Raw genomic sequence first — 16,021 nt, forward strand, 5'->3', positions numbered from 1 at the left:
ATAGCGAATGTAAAATAAAAATTAATTCTCTACGTAAATATCGTCCTAAAGTCGCTATAAGATGAAATATTTTCATACTTTGCCAAATTTCATTATTTTTATGTCCTAGGATAAGGACATCAGGATGTTGGTGGTGGAAAGAATATGATTTCTCAAAAAATTTTTAACTGAGAAACGAAAAAAGTTAAAATTTGATAGAAACCTGAAATTTTTCAGATTTCTTTTTGTAAATAGTGATTTTATTGATGGAATGCATAGTTTCTTAGTTTTCCCCGAAAAGTTTTCAAAAAAAGTCCGGAATTTCGGCAATTTTGACGTTCAATCTCTTTAGTTGTAGATCTGGGATGAGAAAACCTTTTTTAAAATAGTTGTATGAATTATGAGATTCATTATTAGAATAGAGGATGAAAAATTATAATTTTTTTCGTGTTTGGATTGTTGAAATTTGTAAAAAACCTAATTTTCTATTTTAAATAATAGTTGTGAAGCTTCGAAAGCCATTTACTTGTCTATAAATAGCAATTAATAATCGTGTATGGAAATAAATTTTTCATTAATCATTTTGTACCAATAGAGAAGCTTCCAGTGCAGTTTTTTGTGTACCTGTATCGAATAATCAATTGGAAAGCATGAAAATTGATAATTGAGACGGTACAATTTTCGTTTTTCAAAATAAATCGAATATCTACGCATTTCTTTCGAAAAATAATTTGCATGGAATTTCAATTTTATAGAAATTTTCAGGTGATCTACTTCAAAAGAAAAACGCCGAACCCAATAAAAATACCAAACAAAAACCAATTCTAGACAGGCAATCTAATTAAAAAGTTTCTATAGTTTCAGAAGCAAAGTAAATTCAAAATAAAACTGAACCTTACCATCTGATTTTCCAAGTAGCATTGAAAAAAATGAACAAAGAGACATATTTTTTGAATTCTTTGTTTTACTCAAAAGAACAAGCGTGTTTTGTAAGAGCTATTAGAAATTTAATTTTCAAATTTTTTAATATATTTTAGATGTTATGTGTTTATTTGAAAGAGTTATGATTGAAAGAAACTTTACGAAAATATTGGAATAGATCTGTCATAACCACTTTTATTTACACCAGATTTATTAAACATGAAAAACTATGAAAAACATCCACGATTTTCAAAATTATACAACAAATTCCAATTTTCTGGAACAAATTGTCGTATACGGACGATATTAACACTCGCAGGTTATAAAACCTTTAGACTTTACCATAATTATCAATTAAATTGTTTATTTTTACACTCAAGATCGAAAAATTTGGAAATATGTTATGCCGGGAACACACGTCCGGGCGAAATCGGACGGGAGTTTTCTCGGAATACAAGTAGTACGCAATTGCACTTAAGTTCACCTGGAGGATCTTTCGGTTCCTATTCAACATTTCAGTGTCTCTCCAATCTCAAAAATATATGTAAATTAAGTACTGAATCTTTTACAAGAAAAGCAAATTGAATTGAAGATTGAAATGTGAAATGTACGCTAGAAAAAAAACTATATTTTATGAAACACCCTGTATTACATTCTATAAAATTATTCCAGTGGTTCAGTAACGATCCGAATTCGAAATTATTATGAAATTTGGTTTTTAAATTGAAATTGAATCGAGGTAATTTCAAATTTCATAGTTTTCCATTTTCGTTTGTCGGAACGAATGATTTCATTTGAGAAAAACGATAAAAAATAAAAGAAAAATGTACAACAAAAGAAAAAATTATAAATTTACCTTTTACATCAATGTTAATTGAGTTTGTTTATGTAATAATAACCAAAATATAAATGGAATAACATGTAAGATAACATTATCTGTAATCTTTTATCATATCTTTTTTTTTATGTAAAATTATTGTCGAATGAGAAATTCCAGTTCCAATATTTTTCTAAAATGTTTCTATCAGTGATGTGTTTTTATTCAATAAATTTATTTACACAAGTAGTACATCGAAGCAGCTGCAAAGCACTATAAAAACCTTTTGACAAGCATGAGTTGCCGTATTCCGTACAAAACATTAGAGGACGATTCATAAAATTTTGATAAAAATTCGTTTGGCACATTGCAGCTTCGAGAAACAACTTTTGAATGAAAGTTTGTTACACTCGAACTAGAGACACTTGAAAAGAAGAAAATAATTTGAATTCCCGAAGGAAAAGTTGATAATTTTGGGAGCTACGATTCTTCGAACTTGACTAACACTGTTCTGTTCTTAGGCGGGGGTTCTCACTAATCAGTCTGACACAAATCAAACAGCCATTTCAATTTAAATACTTTTCTGTCACAAAATGGAAACCGTTGTTCGCAAAGTACGCATACAATTAGCATTTGAATCGCGGAATATTTTGAAGAGCCAAAAACAAAGAAAACGTCGCAGATAGTGGGGATATTAAGCAGAAATAAATAGGGTGCAATATTGAAAGAATTGACTTCGGAAGATTCGAGCTACTACAAGAAATCGTTCCGAAACTACAAAGAAATAAGAAGCGATCATGAGAGAGGCTTTAGAGGCGTTTCCTTTGGATTATGGCTATCGTTCTTAGCGCTTTAAAATCCCTTTTTTTGAGGTGGATTACTCCTCGTTTTCTATTTTTGTTTTCTTTACAGTTTATCGATTGTCTTGGTTGCTTTTATAACAATTTTCCACTCCTTTCGGTTCCGGCACTTTACCCTCTAGTTCTCTATATTAAGTGCTCTTATGTCTTTCTCTATTTCCTTTCTCAAAGTCTTTCTCGACCTGCCTTTTCTTCTCGACCACAATGGGGTTTATTTCGTCATTCTTTTGACCATTTCAGTTGGTTTTCTTCTCATTATAAGCCCGGCTCAGTTGAGTCTTTGTGCTTTTATGTATCTCACTATATTTTCCTTCCCCAGCTCTATTTCTTGCTCTACTTTCTCCCTCCCGTGTTTTGTTTGGACCTTCATACATCTCATTATCTGTCCCTCGGTTCTATTCAGTTTTTCTACTTTCCTTTTGTTGTTTCCATCGCGTACGTCATTACTGGTCTTATTAGGGTTTTGTACATTCTTATTTTGTTTTGTTTGGTTACGTTTTTGTTTCTTCTTCTTCTCTTCTTTTTGTAACCTTTCCTCTATTCTGTCTCTGATTGTTCATCCCAACGCAATTTATACAACTTCGTTATTTAGCATCTAACGAGTTTTATGCAAGATATGATGCAATAATTTAGTGAGGTAGCTAAATAGTGGATAGTGTAGTAGAATTGAACAAATTTCTCCTTGGAAGCGACGCGTTTTCTCAAGATTCCTCACGAGATATTTCGTTGGAGTAAAACACTATAATGAATATGGATTATTTGAGGAAACCCTTGCACGTGTTTTCAAGTGAATCGACAACAAAAGCTGAGAACCAGCGTTCTTTAAGCTGTCTCAACAACTTACAAGATAAATCTAGCATAGATTATTAATCTATCAATATTTATTTGGTATTATATTTTTTATTGTACTCAATTTACACTTGCAGCTGCTTTGATATCACTACGACGTTGTTTTTTAAAGAATAATCTGCTAAATATAAGGAAAAATAATTGTCGAGTAAATAGCGTGGTCGATATTTCTTGTACACAACATAATCATACGTAAAGAATAATTTAAGAAATTGAAATTCCTTTCTAATATTCTGCCAGGACAATAAATTTTTTGTGAAATGTGAAGTAGACGTTAAGCTGTGAGCAATTCGATTGCGTTGTTGATGTGTGTGATAATTCGAATAAAAGTATTAAACATTCCAAATCAATAGACGTATCGACCACGCTAAAGACAATAAAACCAATTTGATATTCTCGAATAAAAAAAAATAGAATGAAGAGATACATACCTTCCTCCAAAGCGTCGTCTCCGTCCGAGACGAGCTCGTCGTCCGAGCAGATATTGAGTACGTTGACGAGCATCTCCGTAACTTTTTCGCCGACGAAGGGAAGCGACCACGTGAAGACGTCCATGAAATTGGGCAGCCAATACGGATGTGGCGAGAAATTGAACTGACGTATATTCATAACGTTATTTTCGTATTTCAATACGGCCGCCTGTAACAATATTTCCACATTGTGAAACGTACAAAAAATAATTGGAAAATTGAAGTGAATCGGGAGAAATTTCCTTTATCGAAATACACTAATTTATTTCAGGAAATTACAAATCGGAAACTATGGAAAGTTAATGCAACAAATCAAATCGTTACTTCCGTCAAATTGATTCTTGATTTCCATAGACAAAATACCTCGTTAAAATAATTTAATAAGAGGCAATTTGACAAGCGAAGTTTGAAACGTCAGTTTAAACCACAGATATAGACTTTTATCGGCAAAATTTGGTTTAAACGTTCCCTTCGGACTGAAAATTCCAACCACACATTTCCAAATTGTTCACTTTCAAGATATTTTAAATATAAACATCTCAATAGGCCTTGTAGACGTAAAAATTTCTGTACTGCTTTCCTCCATCTATTTGTATTCACGGTGGATTCACCTCAGCTCTGTTTTCCTTTTCTAGATCCATTTATTCTGCTCTATTCATTCCCCTTTTCGCTCTATCTTCCGTTGAAACAGACTATGTTCGTTGTTTCCCTCTCAGCTTGACCATACAGTACCATTCTCTCCCATATGTTTCCTTTTTTGTTCATGATCCAACATTCACTGGTGTTTTTTGGCGAAATAACATAAGGACCGTTTGACATTGGATCCCGTCACTTCCGAGGCTATACCATCGGTTCTAGGAGGAGCAATTTTTGCCCAAGCAGGTCGCTGGCCTCACTTGGAACCTTCCTCTTTTATCCGAGCTTGTGACGCAATCAGTCAGAATGACAGATGACAGGTCAGCAAAGATTGCAGAGAAAGAAAAACCGAATACGACCCGACCACCTACAAGATGGTATGAAAGCTGGTCTTCATCATCCCAGCTGCAGCTAGGCAACCATCGATGCAAAAACGGGACTAAGTCTTAACGTACAATGAAGAAGAAGAAGGGAAGGACCATTTACTTTATGTTTTTTATTCCTGGATATGATTAAAGTGTATATAAACGAGCCGTAGTAGTCAGTAAGCAATCTGATATCATTCCGAACACATCGTGATAGACAAATAAGCGGTTTATTTGAATAAGTATGTTAAAAATCAAATAAGTCATAGGGAATAATTTAGTGAATAGTGAATTTAGTAATAATAAATGAATTAATTAAAGCAGTAATAAACATTGTGTATAACGTCAATAGCTGTTCAAATAAATAAGAAATGTATTACAATATCAAGTACTTGCTTGTTTTTTGTGACAACTAAATGATTTTCGGAATTAATCCATTAAGTACTTTCTCAAAACGCCATATTTGATTTATTACCTCATGTAATTCGGTGGATTTGCATTGCAATAACGGATAATTAAACATAAACTCATAATAACAAAACAGTGCAGTTCGAAAATGGAAATCACATTTCCAGGCACTTTAATTTACAATCAAGTCCAGTCCAAATCGAATTCTTTATTGCTTGTCGACCCAAATGGAAATTTACGTTGCAGGTAATTAGCAGTTGGACGCATCACAGTCGTGGTGAATTTTTGTTTTGTTTCTACAGTGTATATTTCGAGAAAAACTTAATTCAATATTCGTCCCAGTAGATAGCAGGGGAAGTGGTTGTTCATTGATTCTTTTTTACATACTTTTAGTCGTTCAATTAATTGAGGTTACTCAAATAAGGACCCTCAATGTTTGTCACAACTTATTTAATACATTGGAACGATTTCAATTGACTTTAAAGTCATTTTTTCGTGGTGATTTTATGACATTATTCGTCCCAGTAGATAGCAGGGGAAGTGGTTGTTCATTGATTCTTTTTTACATACTTTTAGTCGTTCAATTAATTGAGGTTACTCAAATAAGGACCCTCAATGTTTGTCACAACTTATTTAATACATTGGAACGATTTCAATTGACTTTGAAGTCATTTTTTCGTGGCTATTTTATGTCAATATTCGTCCCAGTAGATAGCAGGGGAAGTGGTTGTTCATTGATTCTTTTTTACATACTTTTAGTCGTTCAATTAATTGAGGTTACTCAAATAAGGACCCTCAATGTTTGTCACAACTTATTTAATACATTGGAACGATTTCAATTGACTTTAAAGTCATTTTTTCGTGGCTATTTTATGTCAATATTCGTCCCAATAGATAGCAGGGGAAGTAGTTGTTCATTGATTCTTTTTTACATACTTTTAGTCGTTCAATTAATTGAGGTTACTCAAATAAGGACCCTCAATGTTTGTCACAACTTATTTAATACATTGGAACGATTTCAATTGACTTTAAAGTCATTTTTTCGTGGCTATTTTATGTCAATATTCGTCCCAATAGATAGCAGGGGAAGTAGTTGTTCATTGATTCTTTTTTACATACTTTTAGTCGTTCAATTAATTGAGGTTACTCAAATAAGGACCCTCAATGTTTGTCACAACTTAGTTAATACATTGGAACGATTTCAATTGACTTTGAAGTCATGTTTTGGTGGCAAATTTAATTCAATAATCGTCGAAGTAAATAGCAGGGGGAGTAGTTGTTTATTGATTCTTTTTTACATACTTTTAGTCGTTCAATTAATTGAGGTTACTCAAATAAGGACCCTCAATGTTTGTCACAACTTATTTAATACATTGGAACGATTTCAATTGACTTTAAAGTCATTTTTTCGTGGCTATTTTATGTCAATATTCGTCCCAATAGATAGCAGGGGAAGTGGTTGTTCATTGATTCTTTTTACATACTTTTAGTCGTTCAATTAATTGAGGTTACTCAAATAAGGACCCTCAATGTTTGTCACAACTTAGTTAATACATTGGAACGATTTCAATTGACTTTGAAGTCATGTTTTGGTGGCAAATTTAATTCAATAATCGTCGAAGTAGATAGCAGGGGGAGTAGTTGTTTATTGATTCTTTTTTATATACTTTTAGTCGTTCAATTAATTGAGGTTACTCAAATAAGGACCCTCAATGTTTGTCACAACTTATTTAATACATTGGAACGATTTCAATTGACTTTAAAGTCATTTTTTCGTGGCTATTTTATGTCAATATTCGTCCCAATAGATAGCAGGGGAAGTGGTTGTTCATTGATTCTTTTTACATACTTTTAGTCGTTCAATTAATTGAGGTTACTCAAATAAGGACCCTCAATGTTTGTCACAACTTAGTTAATACATTGGAACGATTTCAATTGACTTTGAAGTCATGTTTTGGTGGCAAATTTAATTCAATAATCGTCGAAGTAGATAGCAGGGGGAGTAGTTGTTTATTGATTCTTTTTTATATACTTTTAGTCGTTCAATTAATTGAGGTTACTCAAATAAGGACCCTCAATGTTTGTCACAACTTAGTTAATACATTGGAACGATTTCAATTGACTTGGAAGTCATGTTTTGTGGCAAATATGATTCAATAATCGTCGCAGTGGATAGCAAGAGAATTAGTTGTTCATTGATTTATTTTCAACATATTTTTAGTCATTCAACTAGTTGTGGTCCCCCTCTCCGATTTTTAGAGTTTATATTCAATAAAACTTATTGTTGGGACAATTTAAATTGACGCGGAAGTCATGTTCTCCGAGAAAATGTAATGCAATAATCGCTACAACATATAGCAAACGAATTTTTCGTTTTTTCCTCGTCCAAAACAAAAAATGTTTGCCTCATCCTTGTTTTAAACCAGTCGAGTGGCTGCTTGAGTAAATTATATATTTTGATTCAAATCTAACTCACCAGGTAGACAAAAACGAACGTAAAAATCAAAGGTTTGTGATAATATTATTAGTATTTGCTAGTAGCATGTTTTAAATGATTCAAAACACATTTTTTGACATTTATTGAGTCTAAGAGGTTTTTCCCAAACTGTTCATAATACATTTTTCTTAGCTTTTAGTTAGTTCCATTGAGTGCAATGATATTCTTTCTATGAATATAGATTTTGATCGCAAATGGATTCCCACTTATAAAACTAATGAATTTTTCCCTTTTCCCACCTATTCAGATTTTGGTTTCTGTTCTAGCATTTCCCATCATCATTATTCTTGGTCATCTATCTAAATCCCTTGTAATTTGTTTATATTAGTGTTCCGTCACTTTTTTAATGTTTTTTGTTCTTTATTGTGTTCTAATTCATGTTTTCATCATTCTTCTCAAGTTTCATATTTCCACATACTTTTTTTATATTCTATTCTCCCAATATTCCATTCCAATGTTTTCTCTTCATTGTTTCTGCAGTTTCGACCATAATGACTTCGGTTTTAATTTATTTTTAAACAACAACACTAGATTTTCATTAATAGAAGAACGAATAGTATGAACAAAAATTTTGCAATTCCACTCACCTTATTATTATAGACGTCCAGATAATTCGGTGCTGAGAATATCGTAATTAATGAAGGGAAGCCTGTCGTTTGACTTTTTCTGTACATCCTATATCTGAAAGAAACATAAAAATAGTTTATTTGTGGCAGCCATCAAAATCCTACTGGGGAACAGATTTTATATTAAATACAGCACCGAAATTATCTATGAAAAAACTATTAATAAGCAAAACAAAGTAATAATTAACACTTAGCTAATTCCAAATTACAAATCATGAAGTTTTTCTGTGTTTTCCAAAATTAATATACATATTTTGAACATTATTAAATTTTATACGAGTATGTAGCGTTCTTATCCACTTTATGTTGAGTTTCCGTTCCGGAAAGTTGCACCAAATGATAATCAGCCTCTTTTGAAGGTAGCTTTACACCATTTGCTGATATCTGAACAAATAATAGTCTAACTACCCAACCAAACTATATATTTTCTTTTCAATCTCATGAGTGGACAGTTAAATTGATAATTTGACTTGTTAACACCTTTCCAATCTCATGAAATATTAACCATTCGGAAAATTCTTGCTATATCGGGGCCATTCTTAAAAAAAAACAATGTCCCGATCTCCCCCAATAAAATTCTCGTAACGGGCTTAGTTCTCTCTCTAGTTGCTGTATTCAGATGTCCTAGTAATGTAATGAAATTGAGAGCAATAAAAATAAGGTAACTAATTTCAATATCTCTAACACATCTCAATAAGTTTTGGTATTTATTTAAGAAAAACCCCGTACACTTATAAATTGTATTTTTTTCTACAAAAATATCAATTTTTTAAAAGAAGTAAAAATATTTCATAATTTCTTTATACATCTCCGTGCCTTCAGTTAGATTCACACCGAATCGGGGTCTTTTCTATATCGGGGTCGCGTTAACGAATAAATTATATAAAATATAAAAATACTTACCCCGCATCTTGTGCTTCGTGTGCTCTTATTATTGATAAAAGATTATTATTTTGTAGAAAATCACAACAAGCCGTGTAGCTGTAACAAAAATTCCATATCAATTAAACAAATACAACAATGTAATTTTTGCACAACGATGCGTTCAGTTTTCATAATTGTTACTAAAAAACCATAAAAACATCTTCTAACAAGTTAATATTTGATGATCTTTACACCGTTACGAACTCGCCCACTGCTATAGACCGTGAAGCCGGTCCTATCCGGTCATCGATACTAAAGTTTGGTGAATGCGCCGTTTATACGCCGGCCGATTCTTTGTATCGTTTTTAGCGCTATTTCTAGCTGTTTACATTATGTTCTGACTTTAAAAAGCCTTTTTATTAGTTTACGACAAAGTGATTTACAGAAAATCGAATATTCTGGAAAGCAACAGGATAGTTAGTAAACTATTTGATGTCATAGTCATAGGCACATCGGTATAGTTCAACCAAACGATGTATTTAAATAAATTAGTGTGTTAAGAATTATGTAAAAGTGTTGGTGAAGAGTTTAGAGTTAGTATATAAATGTATTACGTAAGTAATATGGATCGTTTAAAGAACATTAAAGTACGTGGTGATTCAATTGATAAGATTGAAATGAGTAGCATGATTCGATAAAGAATTTCGTAAAATATTAAATATATAGTCCCCTTTCAAGTCTATACACTCAGTTCAGCGATGATTCAATCTTCTGAACACAATAAAAAATCTCTAATGGCCAGATCAGGCTAATACGGTGGATGACCAACCAATAATAAGTGCAGTTTTTGAATTTTAGCCTCCAAAGTGCGTTTTCCTGATGGATTTACCTCCAAATGCGGTCGCTTCTCCGCAATACATTCATCCACCTTAAATGCATCGATCTATGAAACCGCTTTTGTACTTTTAAGAGCTGGTTTACCCTTTGCACTACACTGTCTCTATTGTTTTATCGTTTCAGGTGTATAGGGGAGGATCCAGTCAACCACAAAAGGCTTTATAATGGAAATAAATCCTAGTGCAAATAGTTTCAAACACCATCCTGTACATCCTAAGAGAGTCATTACAAAAGGTATCTAATTGATCATCTGCCAAGAATGGTATTGAGATATTTGGTATTTACCCTACACTACAGATAATTATATGCTCTGCCAAGTTAATTAGGTCAATGAGACACATTGACAACATAACGATATTCACCTAAGCACCTACGAGTTGATGAAGAGATTTGAATTGTAAATTGTGTTTGTTTGCAAACCAATCTTCATCATTTCCGTTGCGATTTCAATCCTTCATTATTGTTAGGTAATAAACGATCATCAATAACGGAGCTCAATAGAAACGTTTTACCTAATAGTATAATAAACTCAATTGATTTTGATATATAGGACAAACATCACAATGTTTGAGAAGTAGATTCAATAAACGTCAATAATAAAACAACGTTAATAAACAATGAAATACTAAAATTAACATACTTGGTTAGATTGAATGTTAACCAAAATGGTGTAAATTACTCACCTGTAGAAATATGAACAACCACGTACTGTGTTGTGTGAAAAATGTTCGGCGTTGTTTTCATTTCCGAAATCTTCTAGTGGATCCGACCATAATAGATCGCACATGGGTCCAAACGCGGGAGGTTCCTTAAATCTGTCTAACTGAAAATGAAAACCAGCAAATATTACCAAAGAAAAAAATTATATTCTTCGATATAATATTTGAAAAAAGTATTTTCTGTACTGAATTGAAATAACGAGGCAAAGATCTTGTAGTTGAGTTGAAAAATTATTGGCTACTTTTGAGGTTAAGCAATATATTTTATGTCAATGTCAATGTCAATGTCAAAACAAACAGAAAGTGATGCAACGCTCGCGGGATGGTCCGTAGGACCGTAAATCAAGTTTTCTGCATTATGATACATTGTTTCGCATAGATTTTTCACTGCCATACATTAATTTATATTTTTGTAGTGTAATTAAAAGAGGAAATAAGTTTTATCGAAGTGTGTAGTGTATACCTGGTATGTTAAATTAGTTTTCCGAAGGTAACTTAATATGTTGAGAAGTCAACACGTGTCCGTCTGAGACACAAGTAAAATATAAATAATTCAGCACCATCCGGATGACGGAACATCCCTTCTAGTCATGCAAACACACCCTCGGCAGGATTGTATTAAATATTAATAGAAGTGAAGTTAAAGGAGCATCCTTTGCGGCACTCGATGGTGATGAAAGGAAATTGTAGTAGAATATAAATAACGAAGTAGGCATTAAACGTAGGCAATTCAATTTGCATCATAATTAATATACCGCAGAGAAAATTATAATATATGGACGTGTTTACTCTAAAAATTGTAGAATCTTTCTTGAGGAAGAAATTTAAAATGAAAAATCGAAAAACAAGTAAATTTTCACTTGGAAATAATCTATTAACAACAATTGCCTTATAATTAAAGTCACTGAAGTAAAGAAATCAAAAATGATTTAAAACAAACGATGTAGATGGCGCGCATGTATGTTTTTGCGGCTTGATTATGTGTTGTTGGTTTCTTATTAACAGTGTGACATAGCTTTAGACGCTAATGCACGTTTCACGCGCGCGCTACGACCTTGAGTGAACGTCAAGTGCCCGCCGCCGTTGCGCAACGTATTATCATTCGTTTTTTCGCGCGAGAAGGCTTTAAAACATGGAAATAGTAAGTTCTTGTTGTTTTTAAATGTACAAAAGCGCAAAGTCGTCGAGAATGAGTCACAAAATCGTTGACAGCGAACTAGCATCACACAAGACATCAGAACAACTTGCTGTTGAGGTAGTTGAATGAATTGAAAGCGAAGACAACCAAGTCTGCGCAAGGAAGATAATTGAGCTTCCTTCCTACAACCCGGACTTGTCACCCTTATGTGGAGCACTGAAAGAAGCCCCCGGAGAGGTCAAAAATTTAACACCTTCGACGAGGTACAGCAGTGCGCGCATCCAAGGAATTCTTCGATAACGTCGTATACATTGATTAAGATAATGCTTATTCATATCCCCAACTAATTTTAAATTATAATAAGGTAGATCCTTGGTAGAACTGGTAAGAAAATATCAAAACTTGAGATGACATCGTAGCACAAAATTATCTGTTGTGGGACAATAAAAAACCGTAGGATTCACCAAAAGAACTGGCAGACAATCCCAACTATACTAGCACTGCTACAGAAAAAGTACGCCTAAGCTAAATATTTAGATCTGTTAGATGTTTAGCCCGAAGCCTACTCTGTCGAATACGATGTTTATCGTGTCTGTAGACAAACCAGTATAGCGGTGATCTTCGTTCATTTAGGAGCAACGGATTGTTGTGGAATTTCACATGAAACTTGATAAAACTGATATCTTATATAAAAAAAAGTGTTTAATATCACCAGTCTCATTATTTAATAGTCACGAACTCGTTGATATAGACCGTGAAACTAGTCCTGTTCTAATACCTATACGTTTATGTTTTTTTTGGCCTGAAGATTTCTAGGAATCGAAGATTCTAGAATTACAACATCTCATTTTATGTGATTTTTATTCGGAATTGGATAAAATGGATAAAAAAGTTTTTACTTAGATAATGTTTCCGGTCATTTGCAAAATGTTACCCTATAAAATATTTAACCGAGTTTCGAGATGTAATGTTTTTATAGACCAAGCCGGTAATGGACTTACAAGCACCGACGTACATTTTCCACGGGAATGTTTTCTTTACTACGTGGATGTACTTTATATTTATCGGCCCTCTCTTAGTATTCTTTATGTGTTGCTTTCTTAAATTATTACCTAAAGTGTTTGCGGTCTTAAGTGCTTCGAAATATATAGGAATTAAGGACTCGTAGCATCTCGGTTTTTAATGTGTTGGTTTATATAGATGAAATAAATTATAGAAGAATATGCACTATGTGAAATATCTTATAGTATTAGACTATACAGTGGGATGGAAATGAATTATAATCAAAATAAATTAGAAACAACACGACAAGATGAAATTATTCGAAATGTTATTGCAGACAGCAGGGAAAATACACGAATGTAAATAATAAAGCAACAGGAGTTGAAGAAAATTGGAAATTTTGGGTGAAAAACTTATACAGGGCGCGGAGATATTATAGAACAAATTATTTAAGTTGAAAATCCGGAAAAAGTTGTGCTGTATTGTTGATTTTTTTCAAAAACACGGAAAATTTGTCGCATAGATTTGAAAGGGGCATTTTAAGCAACGGAAAATTTATATTGTATCGATGTATTGGAGGAAAAATTGGAAGAAATGAGAGAGAACTAACAAATAATGAGATAATAGATGTAATTAGAAAGATAAATGTGGAACTGATAAAGTAAATCGGATATAAACTGCGTAAACGATATACGAAATAATAACAAGTATATAGATAGAAGAAGAGATGCTAGAAAAATTGCCAAAACTACAGAAAATTACGCTACTATATACAGGTCTTAACATAAAGTCAACTATAATACATAGATGCCCAGCGAGTGAAGCAAAACGTATCTTATATATTAAAAAAATTGATGATTTCCATTCCGAGTCCGTTCAGGCGTTCTACCCAACAGATTTGCTTAATTTTTTTTTTTTCAATGAAAGGTACTGATGCACAGATCAGCCATCATTCATTGGATTTCATCTAATTTTCACCATTCTCAAGTTATACTCAAATGCGATTTCCCCTTGTACATTACTTATGGGAGTTTTTCACATACACACGTTCTATCCTCAATATCTCAGGTTCTATTCAAGATAGAGATTTCATTTTGGTTTAAGAACACTCGCTGAAACACCTTCTTTCTTTTGAGCTTTTGACCATTTAAATCGGTTGAGTTGGAGAGGAGCTAGGCGCGGACATTCAATGTGGAGTTATGGATTTTTGTAGGTTTTTGGCAATTTTTCTACATTCAAAGATCTATATATCAGGTTCTAATATAGCTACAGAGTTCGTTTTGGTTTAAGAACACTCGCTGAAACACCTTCTTTCTTTTGAGTTTTTGAACACTTAAATCGATCGAGTTGGAGAGGAGCTAGGCGCGGACATTCAATGTGGAGTTATGGATTTTTGTAGGTTTTTGGCAATTTTTCTACATTCAAAGATCTATATATCAGGTTCTAATATAGCTACAGAGTTCGTTTTGGTTTAAGAACACTCGCTGAAACACCTTCTTTCTTTTGAGTTTTTGAACACTTAAATCGATCGAGTTGGAGAGGAGCTAGGCGCGGACATTCAATGTGGAGTTATGGATTTTTGTAGGTTTTTGGCAATTTTTCTACATTCAAAGATCTATATATCAGGTTCTAATATAGCTACAGAGTTCGTTTTGGTTTAAGAACACTCGCTGAAACACCTTCTTTCTTTTGAGCTTTTGACCATTTAAATCGGTTGAGTTGGAGAGGAGCTAGGCGCGGACACTCAACGTGGAGTTATGGATTTTTGTAGGTTTTTGGCAATTTTTCTACATTCAAAGATCTACATCTCAGGTTCTAATATAGCTACAGAGTTCGTTTTAGTTCAAAAACACTCTCTAAAACACCTTCTTTCTTTTGAGTTTTTGAACACTTAAATCGGTTGAGTTTGAGAGGAGCTAGGAGCGGACATTCAACGTGGAGTTACGGATTTTTGTAGGTTTTTGGCAATTTTTCTACATTCAAAGATCTACATCTCAGGTTCTAATATAGCTACAGAGTTCGTTTTAGTTCAAAAACACTCTCTAAAACACCTTCTTTCTTTTGAGTTTTTGAACACTTAAATCGGTTGAGTTGGAGAGGAGCTAGGCGCGGACACTCAACGTGGAGTTATGGATTTTTGTAGGTTTTTGGCAATTTTTCTACATTCAAAGATCTACATCTCAGGTTCTAATATAGCTACAGAGTTCGTTTTAGTTCAAAAACACTCTCTAAAACACCTTCTTTCTTTTGAGTTTTTGAACACTTAAATCGGTTGAGTTTGAGAGGAGCTAGGAGCGGACATTCAACGTGGAGTTACGGATTTTTGTAGGTTTTTTGCAATTTTTCTACATTCAAAGATCTATATCTCAGGTTCTAATATAGCTACAAAGTTCGTTCTTTTCTATTATAACGATTTCTGATACTTATTTAATGGATTCGATGCGAGGGAAGCCGCGGGTAAAAGCTAGTTAACAATTAAAAAAATTGTAAGAAAAATAAATGAAAGCTAGATCAATATTGAAATGCTCTTTATAGATTTTCAATAAGCTTTTGACAAGCAAAGAAAAGACTGAAGAGCTCTCGTTTCCCAAAATTTAACTCACAAATAATAGCATACGAAAAATAATGAAAAGTTAATAAAACTAACAACAGTAAACGAAGAAATGGAATCAAGAGGGAAATTCAAATGAAAATTATGAGATACGGCAAGCAGTTCAAAAAGGGAACAATTAAGATGTTGGAAGCAAAAGATTGAATGGATATTTACGTTTCTTAACGCTGTAGTGGAATTCAGACGACAGAAAAACAAGGGGGAGTTTCAGATGAAGAGTTTGAAAGAGTAGGACCTGAGTAGAATGGAAATAAAAGACCAAGGACAAGACTTACTGAAGAATAATCAACGATAAAGTTGAATAAAGGGAGAAACACCCTATAAAAAGGATGTAGAAAGCCTTATGTGGGGTTCACAAGAAG

The 16,021-nt window shown here is 33.1% G+C and overlaps 1 protein-coding gene across 1 annotated transcript in view; it reads right to left on the reverse strand.

Annotated features, from left to right (window-relative positions):
* Positions 1–16,021, reverse strand: part of LOC130450287 (uncharacterized) — a 156,658-nt gene that overhangs the window by 72,017 nt on the left and 68,620 nt on the right. Inside the window, exons 6-9 of the mRNA XM_056788613.1 lie at positions 10,873–11,012; positions 9,332–9,409; positions 8,390–8,483; positions 3,858–4,065 (exon numbers count right to left, since the gene is read on the reverse strand). Coding sequence (XP_056644591.1) covers positions 3,858–4,065; positions 8,390–8,483; positions 9,332–9,409; positions 10,873–11,012 — 520 coding nt within the window. The remainder of the gene's footprint in view (positions 1–3,857; positions 4,066–8,389; positions 8,484–9,331; positions 9,410–10,872; positions 11,013–16,021) is intronic.

The sequence above is a fragment of the Diorhabda sublineata genome, chromosome 11, assembly GCF_026230105.1.
Source record: "Diorhabda sublineata isolate icDioSubl1.1 chromosome 11, icDioSubl1.1, whole genome shotgun sequence".
Lineage (NCBI taxonomy): Eukaryota > Metazoa > Arthropoda > Insecta > Coleoptera > Chrysomelidae > Diorhabda > Diorhabda sublineata.